This window comes from Mangifera indica, chromosome 8 (genome assembly GCF_011075055.1).
Source record: "Mangifera indica cultivar Alphonso chromosome 8, CATAS_Mindica_2.1, whole genome shotgun sequence".
Classification (NCBI taxonomy): Eukaryota; Viridiplantae; Streptophyta; class Magnoliopsida; order Sapindales; family Anacardiaceae; genus Mangifera; species Mangifera indica.
This window is the reverse complement of record NC_058144.1, coordinates 4241179-4261100: the sequence shown is the minus strand read 5'-3', so window position 1 is coordinate 4261100 and position 19922 is coordinate 4241179. Positions and strand designations below refer to the sequence as shown.

Sequence of the window (19922 nt, the reverse complement as noted above, 5' to 3'; positions counted from 1 at the left end):
GGCTTTCAGGAACAATCTATGATGATTTTTCTTTTCCCTTCCAACATAAAGGATGCAGATAGATTATGTAAAACAAGCTGAGACGATGTATGTTTGAGTTGCGCACTTAACATTTCACACTACGGCAGCGAAAGAAATATTACTTACAACTAATATAAAAATAGTTCGCAGAAATGGGCAATGAGCTGATAATTACTAAGGACTTCAAGGAGTAAGCATCTCAACTGCGCATAAAATGGACCATCACAAGCAATGTTATATATACATAATTTCAAAACATAGATGATATATCATCATATAGTTGAATATTATTTTATTTTTAATTTAAAATCATTCAATTATATGATAAAATATCATCTGTGTATACAAATTGTATACCGAAAATGTGTATGTATACTTTCATGGATTGAGACAGAGCATATTAGCCATATTCCTCCAAAAACATCTTTTAAATAAGACTGATGCTGCCCTGTCTAAATTTGCACAGCTCTCATATCCCAATTCATGAAATATTAACTTAACACTACAAAATTATTCATCACTTTGTTTCACCATTTACATAATAATTTATAAAATCACATCTCAAAGATGATAAGCTTAGAAAACTGTATCATTGCTCAACTCTCTGTTCTTACAAATTCAACTTCGGGCCTACTACTTGTAAAACAACAATACTGATACCAAATGATAACATGTGTGATGTACATCACTGCAAAATATGTAGAAGGCTAGAGTATACCGTGGTTAATAATCGTCAAATGATAAGCAATTATGTTCACACCCAACAGCAAATAACATCAAACACTGTCCTAATTTTCCACAATTCCGAGCCCTGTCACAGAATTATATTGCAGCAATAATCTGCAAAAGATACAGTTTCAAACCAAGACATGGAAAGTTACACAAATACTTATCACACTTCTGTCACATATGTAACCATTTGTAAGGTTGGAGCTAACTATATGAAAGCAGGATGCATGCTCACAAAATCTCTAAAGTAATAAAGAGGAACTATTATGAAACCATGGCATCATCATCACCATCTCCATCTCCGTCTCCGAGTGACACTTCATTGATGTACTGACTCTGGTACTCCATCAAATACTGGGTTGATCTCTGCACATCCAAAAATAGGCGATACACACGATCAATGTCCTGGATCTCCACAGCCTTTCCCTTCCGTTTCTGACATGCTAAAGCAGCAGCTGAAATTAGATGAATAGCATATCTCAAGGATGTTCCTTCACCAACACGTGTCAGCAATTGCTTTGCATCTTCAGTCATTTCAACATCTTCCTCCTGGCACCTGATGTCTAGAATTTTGCGAATTTCATCTCTTGTGTAAGGTTTAGTTGAGATGATGAGTAGTCGATCGAGGAGATCCATTGGAATTCCATGAGCAGCCTTGTAGTTTGTACCCCTGATTCGAGTGATCCCTCTGTTGGTAGCAACGACTAATATTGGTGCCATCTCATTCTCCAGAGCACGGTTCAGAAAGGAAAAGCACTCAATGTCAAGCATGTGCACCTCATCAATGAACAGGACACCTGGCACAATCTCTGCCTTCCCTTCCTCCCTCCACTCTGCTACCTTTGTGTCAATTTGGTCTCGCACTTCTGCACGAATTTCACCAGTGTCACCAGTGAAGAGAGCCAAAAATCCCTGTGTTCTGAAAAAAGAAAGAGACAACGAAGTTAGAGAAAAGATAGGAAAATAGTCTTTACTCAAACAAGTTCAATGCTTTCTCATCAATGTACCACATGGAAGTCTAAATTAAAAGAAGCTTGTACACTAGGCTGACAAAATAACGATAGTCAGATGTCATATAACAACATTAGATCAATATCATCTTCTCTACAACATCAAGCCATAGAGATGTTTGAACAATATAACTGTTTATCATTACAGTTTATAGAATTAAAGAGGGACTAAGAAAAAGATACCGAGACAATAAATATGTTACTATTCCTCACTGTAAACCAGCTATCACATCAATAAAGAATTTGTCAATCTGTTGCTTTCATAATTCTCTAAAAATAGTCAAGTTGATGAGTGCCTTGCAACTGTCAACTTAAAAACCCTGATCATTGATCTAGTAATGGTAAAAGAAAGATACCTCAAAAAGTTAAGCAAAAGAAAAGCTAAAGAATTCCATTATCTCATGTATAAATATGCTTTTCTTCTCCTTGATGTTTTGAATTTTAAATTCTTTCAAGGCATTTCATTACCATGTTTTGTCATTATTGATGATTGTTGATTAACCTCCATTTCATGATGTATTTCTTTTAGTCTACAAGGAATGTTAAAGCTTTCCCAGAAATTACATTATAATTTTCAGGTCACTCACACTGTTTGAGCTTCATATTTGATTTTGCACACACTTATGTACAAAAGCCCCATGACCTTATCATGCTTTTAATGACTCAATCTGGTAGGGAGCCACTTAATAGCTGTTCCTTTAAACTGATATCCACAGCACTGACAGTTTAACTTTATGATATGACTATAATTCTACCAGCTAGACTTTTATCCACTGGTCCTCAAAAACTAGTTTGTCACACTCAAGCAAGCTATTTCCACTTTCAACAAATGCATCTTTCTATATTTTGATAGTTCAATTTGAACCAAATATTATATCTACTAAAAGTTGCATGGTGCAGTGATAGCTCCTGGTTCAAATTCAGAGCACTGCAAGGGATTTTTAGGTTATTAGCGAGGGATGTTGCCCTATTTATCAAAATATTTCCTTCCTAACATTCTCCAATTATGTTTATCTCAACACATAAACTGAAGAGTTCCAGGATTCATTCCATGATCCTCCCCAACGAAAATTTTCAAAATTGATAATCAGATTGGAGAATAGATAGTATCAAATATTTTCTTTTGTATTATTATTTTGTTCCTTTTCTGTTTACCAGATTATGATTTGTTTCCCAATTTGATTGGGAATAATTGTATATATATTGTTATCAACTCATACAATGAAAATATGAAAAAGCAATTTTTTTTCCTCTAAATTTCTTCATACCCCACTACCTTAAATATATCAAATTATAAATCATCATCCAACTTTGCTTTTTTACTTTCTCCACCTTCCCTTACGTTGAAAACCATTTAATAATCTTATCAACTTAAATTCAGAGTCAATACACATCAAGAGAACTTGATATCCCTATTGTTCTTACCTAGCATTACCCATCTTACTACGATCAAGTCCTTAACCAATACAAAAGTGCCAATCTCTTACCTTTCAATTTCAATAACAATATCCGAGTCTCTTTAAAGATGGTCCTTCATCTCATCTTTTATTTTGTTTATTAATCCTTAAAACATATGTCTAACTTGATTTTAGATCATTCACAATTTCCAGTGTCATTGATTGTGACTCTACAGATATTTTGACTTAAAAAATAAATTTGCAAAACTATCTACAGCTTATATTTACACCATCAGCTATGACCAAACCATCCAAAATAAATTTCAGCTTTAAAGCATAAACAGCAACTAAAACATGTATATACCTGCTGTTGATTACATCAATCTCATGAAGCGTAACACAATGCACAACCTCTTTCCTCTTCTGCAGCTCCCCATCAGGACACTGAACAAACTTAGTTTGAGGTCCCATAGCATCATAATCTCTAGACCTCGCAAACGATCTCCCAAGCTTCGTAATCTTCCCAGAAACTTTATCAATTGCAATCACGTCCCCACTCTGTACCTTGTCCTTCCCTAACGCCTCAATCATCTTTTGACCTAAATCATAAACGGTCTCCATCTCCGTCGTTTTGAGGGTCAACTTCCCTGTCTTCGCTGCAACTCCTGCAGTGGCAGGCCGGTCAATTTGGACCTCAACAACTTCACCTTCAATGACTTCAGTTTCTTCTTTGATTCTGACTCCAATGGCCTTTCGAAAGGCTTGCATTAAAGCCTCAGTTTTCGACATTTCGAGGGAGAAAATTTCTGAGCCCGTAATCATGGCAAAAGGGGTTTCGAGTCCGAGGGATTTTGCCATGCCCATTGCTATGGCGGTTTTACCGGTTCCGGGTTGGCCGGCTATAAGGATAGCCCGACCAGCGATTTTTCCGTCTCTAATCATCTGAAGGATAACGCCGGCAGCTTTGCGGGCCGAAACTTGGCCCACCATGCCTTCCGATACATCCCTCGGTTCTAGGGTGTTGTCAAGACCCAGTCCCCGGATATGGGAGTGCGCGCCTATGCGCTCGATTCGTGTTAAATCTCGTGATTCTGAGAGCTTCAGTTCAGCCATTGTTGGTGGTGAACACAGAGAGACAATGTAGCTAGGGTTTAAGGCACGCCAGCTGAAGAGAATGATAGGACAATAAATAAAAATCACTTTACCAAAGGATAATAATACTTTACCTTTTTCCTATTGAATTTTGTCATATTAAATTTAAAATTTTCTATTAAACGAATTCAAATAAAAAATATATTAAAAATTTAGTTGTTTTTTATTTTTATTTTTTTTTTAAACCTTCTTTTCAAATTCAATTATGTTAAAATTTTAAAATAAGACCAAAGGACTATTTCCCACTCAAGGTATGTTGTATTCTTAAGTTTCTCTTTTTTAATTTTGAAAATCTTAAATACCTATCCATAAACAGTTTAATTTAACGAAACCCTAATCTCTTAAAAGTTTATTTTTTTTTCCCCTAACACCTAAAAACTAACTATTTCCCTCTAAGCCAAGTTTTGAAAAATAACATTTCCCCTCATTGGGTTTAATTTTCAATCCCCAACCCCTAAATCTGGCACCATCACCGACGACAAAGTGAAGACAATGCCAAAGGAGAGAAGAGAGGTTGTCAGAGCATGGTGGTGCATTGAAAAAACTTCATTGTCTACGATAACGTCGGATTTGATGTCGGAGATTGAAAACTAAACCCTAAGAGGGAATGTTATTTTTCAAAACTTGACCTAAGAGAAAATAATTAGTGTTTAGGGGTTAAGGGGAAAAATAGATTAAATTTTAATTAATTTTTAATATTCTAGATAAAATAATAATTTTATCTTTTAAACAGTTAATTTTAATAGTTTATGGATGAGTATTTGAAAATTTCAAAATTAAAAGGAGAAAATTTGTGAATGCAGCAGCATACCTTGGGCTTGGGTGAGAAATAGTCCTTGGGCCTTTAAAATAAATAACTTAAACCTCGTCACGTACAAGCCCGGCCCGCCAAATTTCTAAGCCGCCCCTTCACTTCTTTTATACTCTTTAACACCAAACACCAAATTAGTCACAAACTAAACCAAAAAACCACAAATCTCCAAAACCCAGACCGCCAACCAAAATCAAACACAAAAAACTAAACAAATCGACTCTAGGTGATGGGAAGTTTGGGTTCACTGAGTTGTTTGCTTGGGTTTTTTAGTAGAGATGACTTGGCGGTGAAGCGGAGGCGTTGTGGAGATTGGAAGTGGTGGAGGAGGATTCGGTAGCAGAGTTTAAGGCCAATTGCTATTTTATTTTATTTTATTTCAATGGCAGGAGGAGAAATACGGTGGAGCTGGGACGTGAGATGAAGGAAGGTAGTGAGAAGAAAAGATGAAAATCGAATTAAGGGAAGGAGCTGAGAAGAGCCCGGTAACAGTGAGGGTAGGCAGAAGAAGGAAAAAAGAAAGAAAAATAGTAATAAAAAAAATTATAATTAGTCCATTCCCATAAAGGCAAAGACAAAGGTTAACTTAGTTTTTCACTCGAATTTTAGAATGAACAGTTAACACATAGCTGATATTTTTAGACGGCATTAAGGTTTGAGTCTTTCATTTGACGCATTTCTAAAATCATGTGGGCATTTTGATTAAACCATTGATAGTTTACCGCAATATTTTTACCTGCATTAAGGGGATCAACTTTCAAGAAGTGCATCATGAAGAATAACATCCAGGGGTACTCAGAAGAAAAGCTTTGTCCAGGCAGGGACCCAACTGGTGCATGCATCGATCTACTTGAGAGTCTGGATGGAAACTGAGTAGTGGTTGTCAATGTACAGAAAGAGTTCCGGAAAGCTGAATCCTGAAAGATACATAACGACTCCTACGATCAAATTAATTTCACTATAATAATCGATTTCTCATCAGTTTCGTGTACTTTCAGCAGGGTGACTGGCTCTGGTTCTGGCTGACATTTCTGTAATGAACGTCCAACGTTTAGCTCGAATTTTCTTGGCGTAAATCATATATATGTCTACACTGAATCGGTGGGCCTCAAGATCAAGTTTTGAGAAATGATCTCCATAGATAATTCAGGTTATTTCCAAAGGTTTTTCAGTTTCAAATTACATGAAGATTCGAATATTTTTAAAACTCTAAAGTTTAATTTGATATTTTATAATCTGTGTGTTAACCTTGTGAATTATAACTGTATGATTTTATATTTGTTCGTACATTATAAATCTTACATTATATATAAGAAGGTATGGATTTAAATAATTTTTGACAGTATTTCAAAATTAATTTTTTTATTTATCTGATATAATAATTATGAGATTTTTCACCCTAATGGAAATTTAACTTATTCAGTGTGATTGATTTCATCGACAATATGATAAAAGTATAAAAAAAAATAATAAAACTATGTATACCTATTTTTGGTACACAATTTATGTACACAGATAAGGTGTTATCATGTGATTAGATGTTTCTTTATCATATGATGACACGTGTTTTAAAATCATCTAATTACATGATGACACATTACTGTGTATATGAATTATGTACAAAAAATGAGTATACATAGTATTACTCAAAAAAAGAAAAAGGTGCAAGCACAATTAATTCACCAATTAATTATGTGTACACGGCGCTACCCCTTTTAAGAACAATTAGGGAAACCGTGACCCAGATCAACGGCACTCTACGGATGCACTTGTTTTGTAATCAATATTAGATGAATAATCTTGTGTTGTTTGCAAACATGGGTCGACCATCTCAAAATTGGGCCTCATCTGTCTCAGGCGATATCAACTTCATGCACTAATATACCGCTAGTATTTGCTTCAATTACTTCGGACACCGACTACTTTGATTTAAATTAGTAGAGTTTAAAGCTGAGTTAATTTCTTTTTTTTGTAAGAAAAAGACCAGCTGAGAATGAGATAATAGAGTTTTGCATGGGCAGTGGCTAGGTTACCACATTGTATGATGCCCGATATGGTGCAACAATAGTGGTGGTGGGAAGAAAGAGGGTTTATTTGCAAATCTAACAATTGAAAGGATGATATGAGAATTTTGTTAATTTGTGTCACACAATAATTTTGAAAAGTGATATAGTTAGGGACAGTTTGGTAATTTAACCTTTTAACACTATTTTAAATTTTGTATCTATCGATGAATTTTGATTTTGGGTGATAGTCCATGTTATTATTGGTGGAATTTTGATCAGCCAATATGAAAAAACTCTTTAAAAGACCTTCAATATTACCCTTTGAGAACAGTAACATTAGAAAGAGGATGCTACGAATTGTGAAGTCTCGCTCCTTCCAAATTTCTTTCATTCTTTTGATTTTCTTCTCTTATCAAGCTTGTTGAACTAAGTTGGATTTGTAATTATACCGAGATAATATATAAGGTTGAGCTTTACGATCAAAAGGACTTTAAAATTTGACAGTAATGAAGAAAGCAGCAGCAGCTAGCGATTGAATCAAGTGCAGTGGAAGGCCAAAGGACTATTTCCCACTCAAATTTAGGTGTATTCTCAAAGTCACACTTACAGGGTTTGAAAAGTTCAAAGTTTCATCTATCAATTTAAAATCTTAGTTAGGGTTAAGGATAAAACCATCTTTTAAAAAAAATTTAAAAAATCAACATTTTTCCTTTAGGGTTTGTAAATCGTTGTTAAAGATAGCGAAGTTGGTCTTCTCTGACCACATTGACTCTTCTTTTTGACTTATATCTCTTTGCCAATTAAATCCCAAGTACCAATAAATCGATTTTCTTTGATGAAAACTAATTCGTCTTCTTTAGAGTGTCTTTATATCGGATAAAAATAATTTCATCTTTATTTGAGATAAAAATAATTATCGAAAATTCAAACAAAATCGTTTTTATTAGAGAAAATCGATTTTGTTAGTGTTTGAGATTTTATTGACAGAGAGAGATAGACTGAAAGGGAGAGTCAAAACGACTACTTTGATGTCAGTTTGTAAATCTTAAAAAAAATATTGATTTTTTAAACTTTAATAAAGAAGAATTATAAAATTTTTAAATTGGAAAAAGCAAATGAATAAAATTTTTGGTTTTATAATTTTTTTATTAAATAATAATTTTATTTTTAATTTTATCTGAGATTTTAAATAAATAAATAAAACTTTAACTTTTTAAACTCTACAAATATGGTTTTGACAACACACCTATACTGCAGGAAATAGACCATTGGCTGCAGCGGAAAGTTCAAACTATCCGGCTGATGATGATCACACATTGAAAAGTGAAAGAACTGGGAAAATACAAGGATGCCAAATCACTATCACCATTGAACAAAAGGATGCGCACAGTGTATATATTGTATTCTACAAAAAAGTCTTATGTAATTAACAAGTCCATACACAGAAATAATTGCGACAATAAACCAGTCAACTGTACTGAAACTTTGGATGGGAATGAGTTTAACAATTTTTTTAAAAGGATAGTCTGTTCTCTCTCTTCCTGGTCTATATATAAACCTGAAGCCTCATGGTTTTGTTGCAGACCCACTTACTTTTCCTGACTGCCAACGAACTGCCTCCAAGTATCATAATCTCTGCCTTCTCTTCCATCACCTTCTTGAAAGCTAGCATTTTTTTAAACTTTCAAAGCTCTCAAAAATGGCAGCCTTTTCATACCAACACCACCATCCTTTTCTTCTTGACTCTGTTAACTTGGCAAATACTGATCCTGTTAAGGTGTCTGGATTTATGGAGGAAGGAAATAATAATATCAATAATTCCAACTTATTCTCTCACTTTTACCCACCCAAACCTCTTCCTCTTGACGTCAGAGTCCGTAAGACTAGCTGTCTTGATTACAGTTCAAAGGTTGCTCTTAGTGATAATGGGCCTTCTGTGACCAAAAAACAAAGCACAGAGGTGGATAAGCTTGAAAGTGGTGAGCAGGTCACTCAGGCTCCCCCTGACATGGACAAGAAGAGGAAAAACAGAGACGGTTCTTCTCCAAATTCTGCTCAATCTAAGGTTAGATTATAAAATATAACATTACATACAGTGCTTTGCTTTTATTTATATATGGTTCTGATTTTTGTGGTCTACTTTATTAGGATCGGAGTGAAGTGAAAAGTAAGAAGCAAAGAAAATGCAAAAATACCCAGAAAGATGAAGAAGATTTGAAATCAGAAGCTGAAAAGAAAGAAAAGAAGAAACTTTCAGATGAACAGCCACCTACTGGTTATATTCATGTTAGAGCAAGAAGGGGTCAGGCAACAGACAGCCACAGCTTAGCTGAAAGGGTACTACTACTTGAGTCCCAATGTTTCTATCATTTTAATTAAATCTCAACCTTCCCATTCCACCCCACCAAACTCATAACACGTTTCTTCTGTATTTAATTTTCTGGTTACGCCTACCAAACCTAACGCTATTATATCAAACTTTTTCCATGTTTATTCATACTAGTTCTCATTATTGGTTACAGGCAAGAAGAGAGAAAATTAGCAAGAAGATGAAAATATTGCAAAAACTTGTGCCTGGCTGTGACAAAGTAAGTTGATTATCAGTACAGTTCAGTGACTTCACTTTGTCTTCTTTAAATGAATAATGCACATGATTTTCTCCTCAAAGTTTTAGGTGATGCATGTGTAAATCTTTCTGACAAACTTCATGTGGTTTGGCTCGAAAATAGGTAACTGGAAAGGCCCTCATGTTGGATGAAATTATCAATTATGTGCAGTCCCTGCAGAATCAAGTAGAGGTGTGTGTGTGTGTGTGTGTATATTTATTTAGTTAATACTGTTTAAATTGTTAATTACTTTGGTAATGCATGATTAACTAAATGTATTTCTTTTTGTCTGTTTTTTCAGTTTCTGTCGATGAAGCTTGCTTCTGTAAATCCCTTGCTCTATGATTTTGGACTGGACCTAGACATGTACATCGGCAGACCAGAGGTAATTTATAAAAAAGTTTAAAGATGGTGAAATTGGAACCATCAATATTATTAATGCAATAGCACTAAAATCTAACGAGATCTTTGTCTCTGTCATGAATTAATATATATGCAGAGATTGAATGCCATTACTTCACCAATGTCACCTATGCCACAACGCAGCCCCTGCCCTGCCCAGCTCACAACTTTTTCCCATACTACCACCACTTATACCACATCTGATAGCTATCCTTTTGCGGCGGCGTCACAATTACTTCAACAAGAGCAGAGGACAAGTGCCTTCTCTCAGGTTTATATTTTATCAAATTATTTTTATACATATTTGTGTGCGCCATTTTAGACCAGTTCCTTTCTTTCTTTTTTTTTTTTTTTTAACCAGTAAGTCATTTTCAGGATAATGGTGGTCTATTTTGGGATGCGGAGGACCAAAAACAAAGGTTTCTTAATCCATATGGGTTCACCAACAGCCATTAATGTTTGAATATAGCTGCCCTACAAACATCTTGGTAAGCCCTCACGTCCTGTCTCTTGTTAAACTATGTCCAAATAATATATAACAAATTAATACTTGTTGTGCCTTGTCTCATGGATTTATCTTTTTCCAGCTTACCGGGAGATTTGATAGCCCAACCAAAACCAGAAAAAATAAATAAAAATGAAACTTACAGAGCAGCGAGGCATGAAAAACAATCGACAGAAAGCTTCTTTTTAAAGCATAAGTTCCGATGGAGAGGGATTCTTTCTTCACCTGGAGAATTAAAGCTCTGGTTCTAATAAGAGTAAAGCGGCATCTCAACGTGAATAATAAAAGGGCAGCAAAATCAATGGATGAAAAGAAACAACACCAGCAACAGGCCAGATAAGACTAGATATTTTAACAGATCCCTTGTTCCTGTCCATTTTGACACCAAAAAGTTGCGCGTGCACAAATTCGAAGAATCTCTTGTCGTTAAATCCAGAAACTTATCTCATGTAAAATTTCATATTTTATATAATATAAAACGATAGCTAGACATGCAAAAATAAGCGCTGTTTTTGTATTTGCAGATAATCCAAACTTAAAGTCAACCTTGTCATATATTTAAATTAATGATTGCAATTAAGAATTAATCACATTCTTTTAATAACTGTTTAGGATTATATGATTTGATTAGACAGCTTTTCCAAGCAATTAATCAATCAAATAAGCATCCTTATCCCAAAAATTAAACAGCTTACATAATAATTGTCAGTTGTGAGTCGGTGACCCACTTGTTGATTTTGATGGCCCAGCCGATCTGGGAAAAAGTCCAGTGTATTAAAAGCGAAGATTTCCAGCATCCATTGCAGTTAGTCGGCTTGAAAAATGATTCGAAATTGAGAGGACACAACTTCAATTGAATTAGCTGCTGTAGGTGGAATCAATATTTCGTAACTGTCCTGAGAAGAACTATGTTGTTGCCAACCATATAGTGTTATTATAGCTCACAAGTAATTAATTTTTGTAAGAAATTTGTAGCTGACCAAGTCATCAATTTCTGCTTTGGGGTCCCGTATGTTTTTCTTTAATTTTCATATTTTGAAAATTAATTTATATCCTATATACAAATATTAATTCAACATAAAAAAGAAATATTTTGTAATCTTAACACACTATGTAAATTCATAACTCAATTAACCACAATTATCAGCGGTGTTTAACAGTTTAATTGTGTCTTAATTGTTTTAGGTGGCCGATAACCGTGATGTAAATTAATACAAGTACTTTTGAATCAAACTAGGTTCATTTGATTGAAATACTGCCAAAGGATTATTTTCAACCTAAGTTTAGATACGTTCTTAAAGTTATACCCGTAAGATTTGAAAAATCAAAAGTTTCACCCATCTATTTAAAATTTTAATTAAGGTTAAAGATAAAATTGTTATTTAATAAAAAAATTAAAAAACTAAAGCTTATTACCTTTACCCCCTCTCAGTTTGAAAATCTTATAATTTCTTTTATCTAAAGTTTGAAAAATCAAAATTTCCCCCTAAGGTTTGCAAGTCGTCGTCGGAGATGACAAACTTCATCGTCTCCCTCTGCGTTAGCTCTGCCTCTCGACTTATCTCTCCCTGTCCGATCAAATCACAAGCAATAGCAAAACTAATTTCCTTCATTGGAATGTTTATCTTGGATAAAGACGATTGTCGAAAGTCTCAAACGATCACATCGTCTTTGTTTAAGGAAATCAGTTTCATCAGTAATTGAGATTTGATCGATAAAGGGAGATAAGTTAGAAGAAAGAGCCAACGCAACTAAAAACGATCGTTTTCAATAATGGTTTATAAATTCTATAAAAAAAAATTGATTTTTCAAATTTTAGATAGAGAAAAATTATAATATTTTTAAATTAAAAAAGAAAAACATAATAAAAATTTATTTTTTATTAAATAATAATTTTATTTTTAATCATAATTAAAATTTTAAATAAATATGAAACTATTAATTTTTTAAATCTTCTAAATATGGTTTTAAAAACTTTGGTGGGAAGTAACCTTTCAAATACATTTATTTCTCAGTGTTCTCAGCAAATTTAACTACTTTTGAGGGCCCAGACGAAGGTCACCATTAATAAATATTCTTACAAGACAGAACATTTCAGTGGTGGTAATTAATAAGCTGAACAAATCCAAATATCTGTTTCATTTTGTTTGTCTTTTATCAAAGTTTGAATTCTAATTTCTATGCTGTTTTGGCATTTCCCAGTAGAACAGTACCCTCCATCTTCTTAAAGTAGTATTTGAACAAGCATAATACACATGGGACTGGACTACTTTTTCCCGATTTGACCATGAAATATGTACAATTCTGAATGGATTGTGCTCTGGGGTAACCTTCTAAATAAACTTCATCCCTCTTATCGTATAGAGATTAACTGACATAATGGATCACAGTAGGCCTGCTTCTTCCGGAAACATCAAGAAGACAACAGAAAGCACTTCGCTGTCATGTCTCCGGTTGTTTGAACCTAACCTAATATTCCAAAAAAGCCAAAGGACTATTTCCCATCAACTTTTAATGCCAAAATAAATATATATTTATAAAATTTAAAAAATCTAAAATCCCATACATTAATTAACTTTTCTTAAAAAATTTTGTTAGAATTAAAAGTAAAATCGTTATTTTATCAATAATATTAAAAAATATAAATTTTATTAAGTTTTTTTTTTAGATTTTAAAAATTAATAACTTCAATTATATTTAAAATTTTATAATTTAAAAAAGTAACATTTTTTCCTCAAAAACCTATGATTTATTTTCTTACACTCTCCAGCCACTGGAGACGATTCTTGAACCCACATACCAACCACTATCTCTTTGACAAGAGGAAGAGTTATCTTCATTGATTCTAAACGAATCGATGAAATTTCGTTGATCCATCTGAATGCTAAGGGGGGTGAGAGATGGTGACCAATGTGTTCTCAAGTAAAAGTATCATCGTCGGTAACTAGAGAGGGTAAAAAAATAAATTATAAGTTTTGAGAGAGGAAAATATTACTTTTCAATGTTATAAAATTTTAGAAGGGGTGAAGTTATTAATTTTTAAAACTTATAAAGAAAAATGTAATGAATTTTATATTTCTTTAATATTGTTAGTAAAATAATTATTTTACTCTTACCTTTAACATAAAATTTTAATCTTGATTAGATTATGGATAAGACTTTAAAGTTTTTAAATCCTATAAATGTAATTTTAGAAACACATCAAAATTTGGGTAGAAAATAGTCCTTAAGGATTCCAAAAAACAATATTAAAGAGTCAAATGAATAAAAACTTCATCAACTTAAAAAATTTTACACCATCTTTTGCTTAATTACTCTGTTCCTTCAGCCAGAAGATAATAGGGAGATTATTTATTACGATATCGAATTAAGCGGGACCAGATGGCTGGGCGGTGCAGGCTTTGGTAACAGCCAATGGGATGGGGCTCCACCATGGTTCAATAAAGCATGGCGGGGGCGAGCAACCCCGCATGGGAAGACCTCTCTTCTCCACTGAATTGGCTTGTCTCTTTTGTCAAATAGATGGAAGAAAAGACAAGCGTAACAAGCTGATATTGATTTAATAGTGGTGGCGTCTTCCTCTCTTTTTCTTAATTACCGAAGGGCATGAGCTGTACTCAAACAAATGGACTAGGGTTCTTAATTGCCACCACTTGTTTGACGTTATCTACTTTTTGTCCTTCTCCTTCTCTAACCCCGATCATTTTTTTGGAAATTTTGGGATGCTTGCTTTCATATATTGAAATTACTTTAATAAACTTATTAATAGAGGAATAATTCTTATTACGATAATAATTATTAATATTTTATAATACTATACGAGATAAATTAAAATTAATGTATTTTTTAAGATGTATTTAAAAGTTATACGATATAGTAAATATATTATATAATATAATATATATATTATTAATATAATTTTTTTTTTAAATGATAACATAATATGATGTATATGATAAATTTTAGAATTTTAATAAATATAATTTTTAAGATAATTATCCGTTGTTCTCTGTTCTTAGAATACCTCACAACCCAAACCATTTTTCTAAATTATTATCAATTAATCAATCGATTTGAAAAACAATATTGACGAAACTCAATTTTTGTTTGGGCTTAGTTGGGCCTTCGGTCCATGAGCTAGGTTGTCTTCCCAATTCAATCCAAGATCTCACTTAAAAAAGGAAAAGAAAATGTTCTCTGCTGTTCCCCCGATCCAGAGGCATTCAGCTTTGATTGTTAATCGACTACGTTTGATTGAGAAGCCATTCTTTATAATCAAAATAAAGAAGGAATTGCATTAGATGAGGCTACTGCAATTGGGGTTTTTGGTCGCGTTAGCATCTGGATTCGCTGCCATACTCATCTACATCACTGGAGTTTCTACTTTATGTATGCGCTCTCTTTCTGCTTTTTACTTGTTTATTTTGATGTGTTCTATTTTGTGGGTTTGTATTTTTATTTTGATATATTGCGGTGTAGATTATAATAGGATTTCAGATGAAGATTATGAAGCATTGGAGTCTCTACAGAGTGGTTTCCAGAAGTGTGTGGTTAGTTTGTGGTCCAAATATTTTTTATGGCTATGCAATATTTTCTTAACTGTTGCGTTGCTGGCATCTGAGCCAGTCGATATGGGTTTATGAATCTTCATGTAGTTGTCTTCGATCTAATTTTGCGGTTATTATGCTTATAAAGATGTTGATATCATGCTCAAATGTTTATACATATATACACACACACGAGCAATACTATACGTACCCATTTTTGAGCACACATGATATGTTATCATGTGATTAAGTGTTACTTTATCTCTAATTAAAAACCACCAAATCACTTAATGACATACATCAAATGTACACTCATTTGTGTACTCAAAATAAGTACGTGTAGTTTTTTTTTTTTTTGTGTGTGTGTGTATTTATATATCTATCTATCTTTTGTAGTACAGAGAAAGTGTAATATTTTGTCTTAAAAGTGGTTTATGTGACGTCTTTTGTGAGGGGGCAGAGTGCAAATGGATTAGGTTTACAAGCTGTGAGTGGTAAAGATTCTTGCCATGTAACAATTAAGTTTCCCAGTGATACTGTCCCCAAATGGGTATGTACTTCTGTACAGATTTATTGCTAACATTTTTGTTAATGGGTACATTATTTTAATAAAACATCTTATTGCATATGTTTCTGTACAAGGATGGATTATTACTTGGTTTTTTATAAATATACAGAGAGATCCTAAAACCGGGGAACTTGAAGGTTTATCGTTTGACTTTAATCTTTGTGAAGCTGTAGCTACGTGGGAACGAGTGAGTAGTGTTGCACCTGTTTAAAGGTTATCCATTTTATGTTCTTGCTTTTCATTTGTATTATTTTTACAATTGATTTATTATTCAGTGAGTTGGTTACCTAGGTCCGTAACAGTACCACAATTCTCACTAAGGAGTACATCGATGCTTTGCCAAATGGCTGGGAGGAATATGCATGGCGTAGGATTAATAAAGGAGTACATCTGTAAGTATTTTGCTAGTGAAGTAAGATTCCTGTCTTTTTAGCTTTGGAGATACTGAAAAATCAATAGGCTGCCTTCGTTTAGGATCACTCATAGAGATAAAATGTTCTCGTATGAACTCAATAGAATTGTATTACCCGACTCAATACACCATAAGTTTCATTGTGGATCTTGATGAATTGATATTTGCAAGTTGGCCACATGTAGTTTGATGTGGTTTGTATTTTATTGTAGTAACCACTGTCAGAATAAAACTTTATGCATGGAGAAACTTTCTCTGGTACTCCCTGAAACACCACCATATCTTCCCCAGCAGTTTGGCCGTTGTGCTGTTATTGGTAACTCAGGAGATCTTTTGAAAACAAGGTTTGGTAAGGAGATAGATGGTTATGATGCTGTTATTAGAGAAAATGGGGCCCCCATCCAGGTTAGTCTACATCTTTATTGGATGCCAAATTCTGCTATTTATCCCTGTACTAGTACATTTTCTTGCTCTTTTCTTATTTGTTTTTCACAGAACTATACAGACTATGTGGGCAAGAAAAGTACATTTCGTCTTCTTAATAGGGGATCTGCTAAAGCTCTTGATAAAGTAGTGGAGTTAGATGGTATGAGCACCAGCCAACTTCTTATTAGACTCACTGGATATGACTAAATGCACACTAAAATTTTGATTTCTGCAGAAACAAGGAAGGAGGTCCTGATTGTTAAAACCACTATTCATGACAACATGAGCAAGATGATACGGGTAAGTATGTTGTTCTGTTGCGTACCTGCTCAAGCTGCAATCTCTCCTATTAGAAATTGGTAGAAAGAAATGGAAACTGCAGTTTACACAGCTTCAATATTCAACATTCAATCTGGATTTTATGAACTCAATTTAAATAAAATAGGAAAATGCAGTCCATCCCATTCATTCATTAACAATGGCAAGTGCTCACACCAGGTGTTTAGACAACTCAAACTGGAACAAACAAACTAACAAGGAAATAGACACTATCAGTACTGGAATTTGAGAGCCAGCCCTCTCCCACTTCACTAACAAAACATTAGTAACACAATTTCAGAAAACAAAAGCCGACCCCCTCTCTTTCTCTGCTGCCATATAAAATGATGAGTTTCCCTAACAGAATCCTCTCCTCTGCCAACTCATAAGCTGCCATGTGTACCAACTGAATGGCCAGGATCATTCTGTTTCAGACCAGCTTCTTTAATCCCCAGGTTGCCCTCCATACTGTTAATCTTTGAATCCTCAGCTGAGAACTTCTTTGGATCATCTCCTCCTTCCTTCTCTGGGCCAACTTCCTCTCTGCTCTTTTTGGGCCTACGAAAATACACTTTGGTAATCAGGCCTCTATCATGTTCTCATGTAGCCTCTTTCTGTAGGATTGTTTTCTCTTGACAAACTGGTGCTTCATGTGTGTGGAACGGCTAAAATTTAAACCATATTTGTTAAAACATTGTGCTCGAGTTTTGAAAATTTATTTGTTTTTGATTGCCCTCTTCTTTTATTTATATATTCATCTCCTCATCTTGGACTCCTCTTTTATGAGTGTTCATAATGTTTATAAATGTGACCAATTTCTGTACCTTCTCATTATTGTATGTTTCTACCACAGCTCCTTGGCATTGCTCATTGAACTTCTGTGTGTTGACTGTCAATCACATTCTATGTTTTTGGAATTTATGATTGTCAATCATGATGTATTCTTGTATTAATCTGTTTGGTGGTGGTCCACATACGCCTTCAAAAACACTATTGTTTTCACCTTCAAAATTCAAGCCTTCCGATGGTTAGAGGCTCAAAGCAGTTCTTTTTGTTTCCCTCCAAGCCTTTTTGTTTTTAATTCTTTCAAATATGTTTTTCTCTACTGCAGGAAATTCCTATTAAAAATCCTGTATATCTCATGCTAGGTGCATCCTTTGGTTCAGCAGCAAAGGGAACTGGGCTCAAGGCTCTTGAGTTTGCTCTCTCTATATGTGATTCAGTAGATATGTATGGTTTCACTGTGGATCCAGGATATAAGGAATGGTATATAGATGTTCTTATCAACAATTTGTCCCATCAAATTTTATGTCTCTCAGATTTATAGATTTATCTGTTTATCTGAGCAAGGCACTTTGTGATTTTCATGCAGGACAAGGTATTTCTCAGAATCTCGACAGGGTCATACTCCTTTGCATGGTAGGGCTTACTACCAGATGATGGAGTGTTTGGGTGTAAGTCTTGAACATCCCTCTTTTTCTTTCTCACATAATGTAGCTTTTATATAAGTTCAGTTTTTCTAAATCCGGAAGTTTGTTCAAGAGGAAGTCTTTGATATATACTGTTACAAGGGAGTACTTAGGCAAATGTTGTAATTGTGCATTACAATGAGGCACTGCTTTTTGATATATTGTGGAATAGTTGGGAAACACAGAACATAGGGCTTCCTTTATATATAAGTTTAATCTCATTTCTTACTAACTAGCAAACTATCTTTTACTCTTTTCTTATGAAGCTTATCAAAATCCATTCCCCCATGCGTGCTGATCCTAACCGTGTTGTGAAGTGGGTACCAAGCCGCAGAGCCATTAGAGCTGCTCAAGTAGCATCAGAAAAATTGTTGAGGTAAGTCATCTTTATTTATTTGTATCAACCAATTCTTATCCCTTGGTCAAAAATGTAATTCTAACTAATTTCTTGACTAATGTTTAAGTTTCTTACTTGCAAATTTTAGGTTCTGGAAACAATGAGCCTCCATAATATAGGTGCTTTCTAAATTTTGTTCCTTTAAAATAATAATAATAATAATAAATAAAGGGAAAAAATAGTAACTTAATGGGATAGGAGACCTCTGATAGGACCCAAATAGTCAAGCTTCCTGTTTATTGTTTACATGACTTAAGTCAGTTGGCCTTGTTTTAGGTTGTGTGGAACAGTTTCAGTTTGAGTAAATTGATTATATCAATCATTTAATCTTTAATAGAAATCAACAAATGGATGAAAGTGGAACAGAGAAAATTATCCCTGTTGACCGGAATGGCAAGCTTTGCCCACCTTGATTTATACTGTATCGAAAATCTCTAATTGATTAAATATGTGTTAGATTATCTGAAATTTAAGAAACTCTTCTAGCTCTGCAGAGCATTATAAGTAGGATTTATTTACTTCTTGGACATGCTCTAAATGTTACTTTTATTGCATGTAGAATGGTTGGTGCAGGGTCTGAAGACCCTCTGAGTGCTTGTTTATTAATAAAGAAGCATGTTAAGCAAAAGCCTATACTGATTTCAAGTCTCAGAAAGGCTGCCATTAATCATCAAAAATTTGTGAAAGGCACAAACATGTACCCTTTACAGCACAGCCCTGTGCATGGTCAACTTTGCTTGATGGCAGCCAATTGAATCTGAGGCAAGTGGAGTTATTCTTCTTCAAGATGAGCCAGCTGCACAAAATTGTGAAGATTTATATCATTACAGACCTAAACACAAGTTAACAGATATCAAAAGGCTGCTGCAGATTATTTTCAGTTCAAAAGTTTAAGTTTTTCATGCTCCCCTTCAATTTTTGCGGATCCAGTTTGCCGTGGTCAATGAGGAACATATAGGTAAAAGATAAAACTTCATTGAAAATCAAGTGTAGCTCCATTGTTCTTTATGAGTGGCAGGACTAACCCAAATTAATGTACAAAATTGTTATGAAAACGGTTGTTGAAATCCATGCTTAAGATATTCAATTCGCTTTTGTGTCTGACCAAGTTATGCTTTCTACTAGCCTTCAATTTTATCTTTGATT

The 19922-nt window shown here is 34.0% G+C and overlaps 3 protein-coding genes across 4 annotated transcripts; 2 read left to right on the top strand and 1 right to left on the bottom strand.

Annotated features, from left to right (window-relative positions):
* Positions 1–792: 792 nt before the first annotated feature.
* Positions 793–4322, bottom strand: LOC123224048 (ruvB-like 2). Its single transcript, XM_044647539.1, has 2 exons — positions 3522–4322; positions 793–1669 (listed from the first exon to the last, which is right to left on the bottom strand). The coding sequence occupies exons 1-2, from the start codon at positions 4268–4270 to the stop codon at positions 1015–1017; spliced, it is 1404 nt and encodes a 467-aa protein (XP_044503474.1). The 5' UTR covers positions 4271–4322; the 3' UTR covers positions 793–1014.
* A 4266-nt stretch (positions 4323–8588) lies between these two features.
* On the top strand, positions 8589–11184 carry LOC123223306 (transcription factor bHLH137-like). The gene is made up of 8 exons (XM_044646446.1): positions 8589–9191; positions 9275–9463; positions 9649–9714; positions 9856–9924; positions 10034–10117; positions 10232–10405; positions 10510–10622; positions 10722–11184. The coding sequence occupies exons 1-7, from the start codon at positions 8826–8828 to the stop codon at positions 10588–10590; spliced, it is 1029 nt and encodes a 342-aa protein (XP_044502381.1). The 5' UTR covers positions 8589–8825; the 3' UTR covers positions 10591–10622; positions 10722–11184.
* Positions 11185–14790: 3606 nt separating this feature from the next.
* Positions 14791–19884, top strand: LOC123223304 (sialyltransferase-like protein 2). Of its 2 annotated transcripts, XM_044646444.1 has the most exons (12): positions 14791–15028; positions 15119–15189; positions 15647–15736; positions 15864–15941; positions 16046–16146; positions 16379–16571; positions 16662–16752; positions 16828–16892; positions 18022–18176; positions 18283–18364; positions 18646–18755; positions 19336–19884. In XM_044646444.1, exons 1-12 carry the CDS (start codon positions 14941–14943, stop codon positions 19529–19531), a joined length of 1320 nt encoding a protein of 439 aa, XP_044502379.1. In that variant the 5' UTR covers positions 14791–14940; the 3' UTR covers positions 19532–19884. The 2 variants fall into 2 exon arrangements, with proteins under 2 accessions (XP_044502379.1, XP_044502380.1); XM_044646445.1 differs by lacking the exon at positions 15647–15736.
* The last annotated feature ends 38 nt before the right edge of the window (positions 19885–19922 follow it).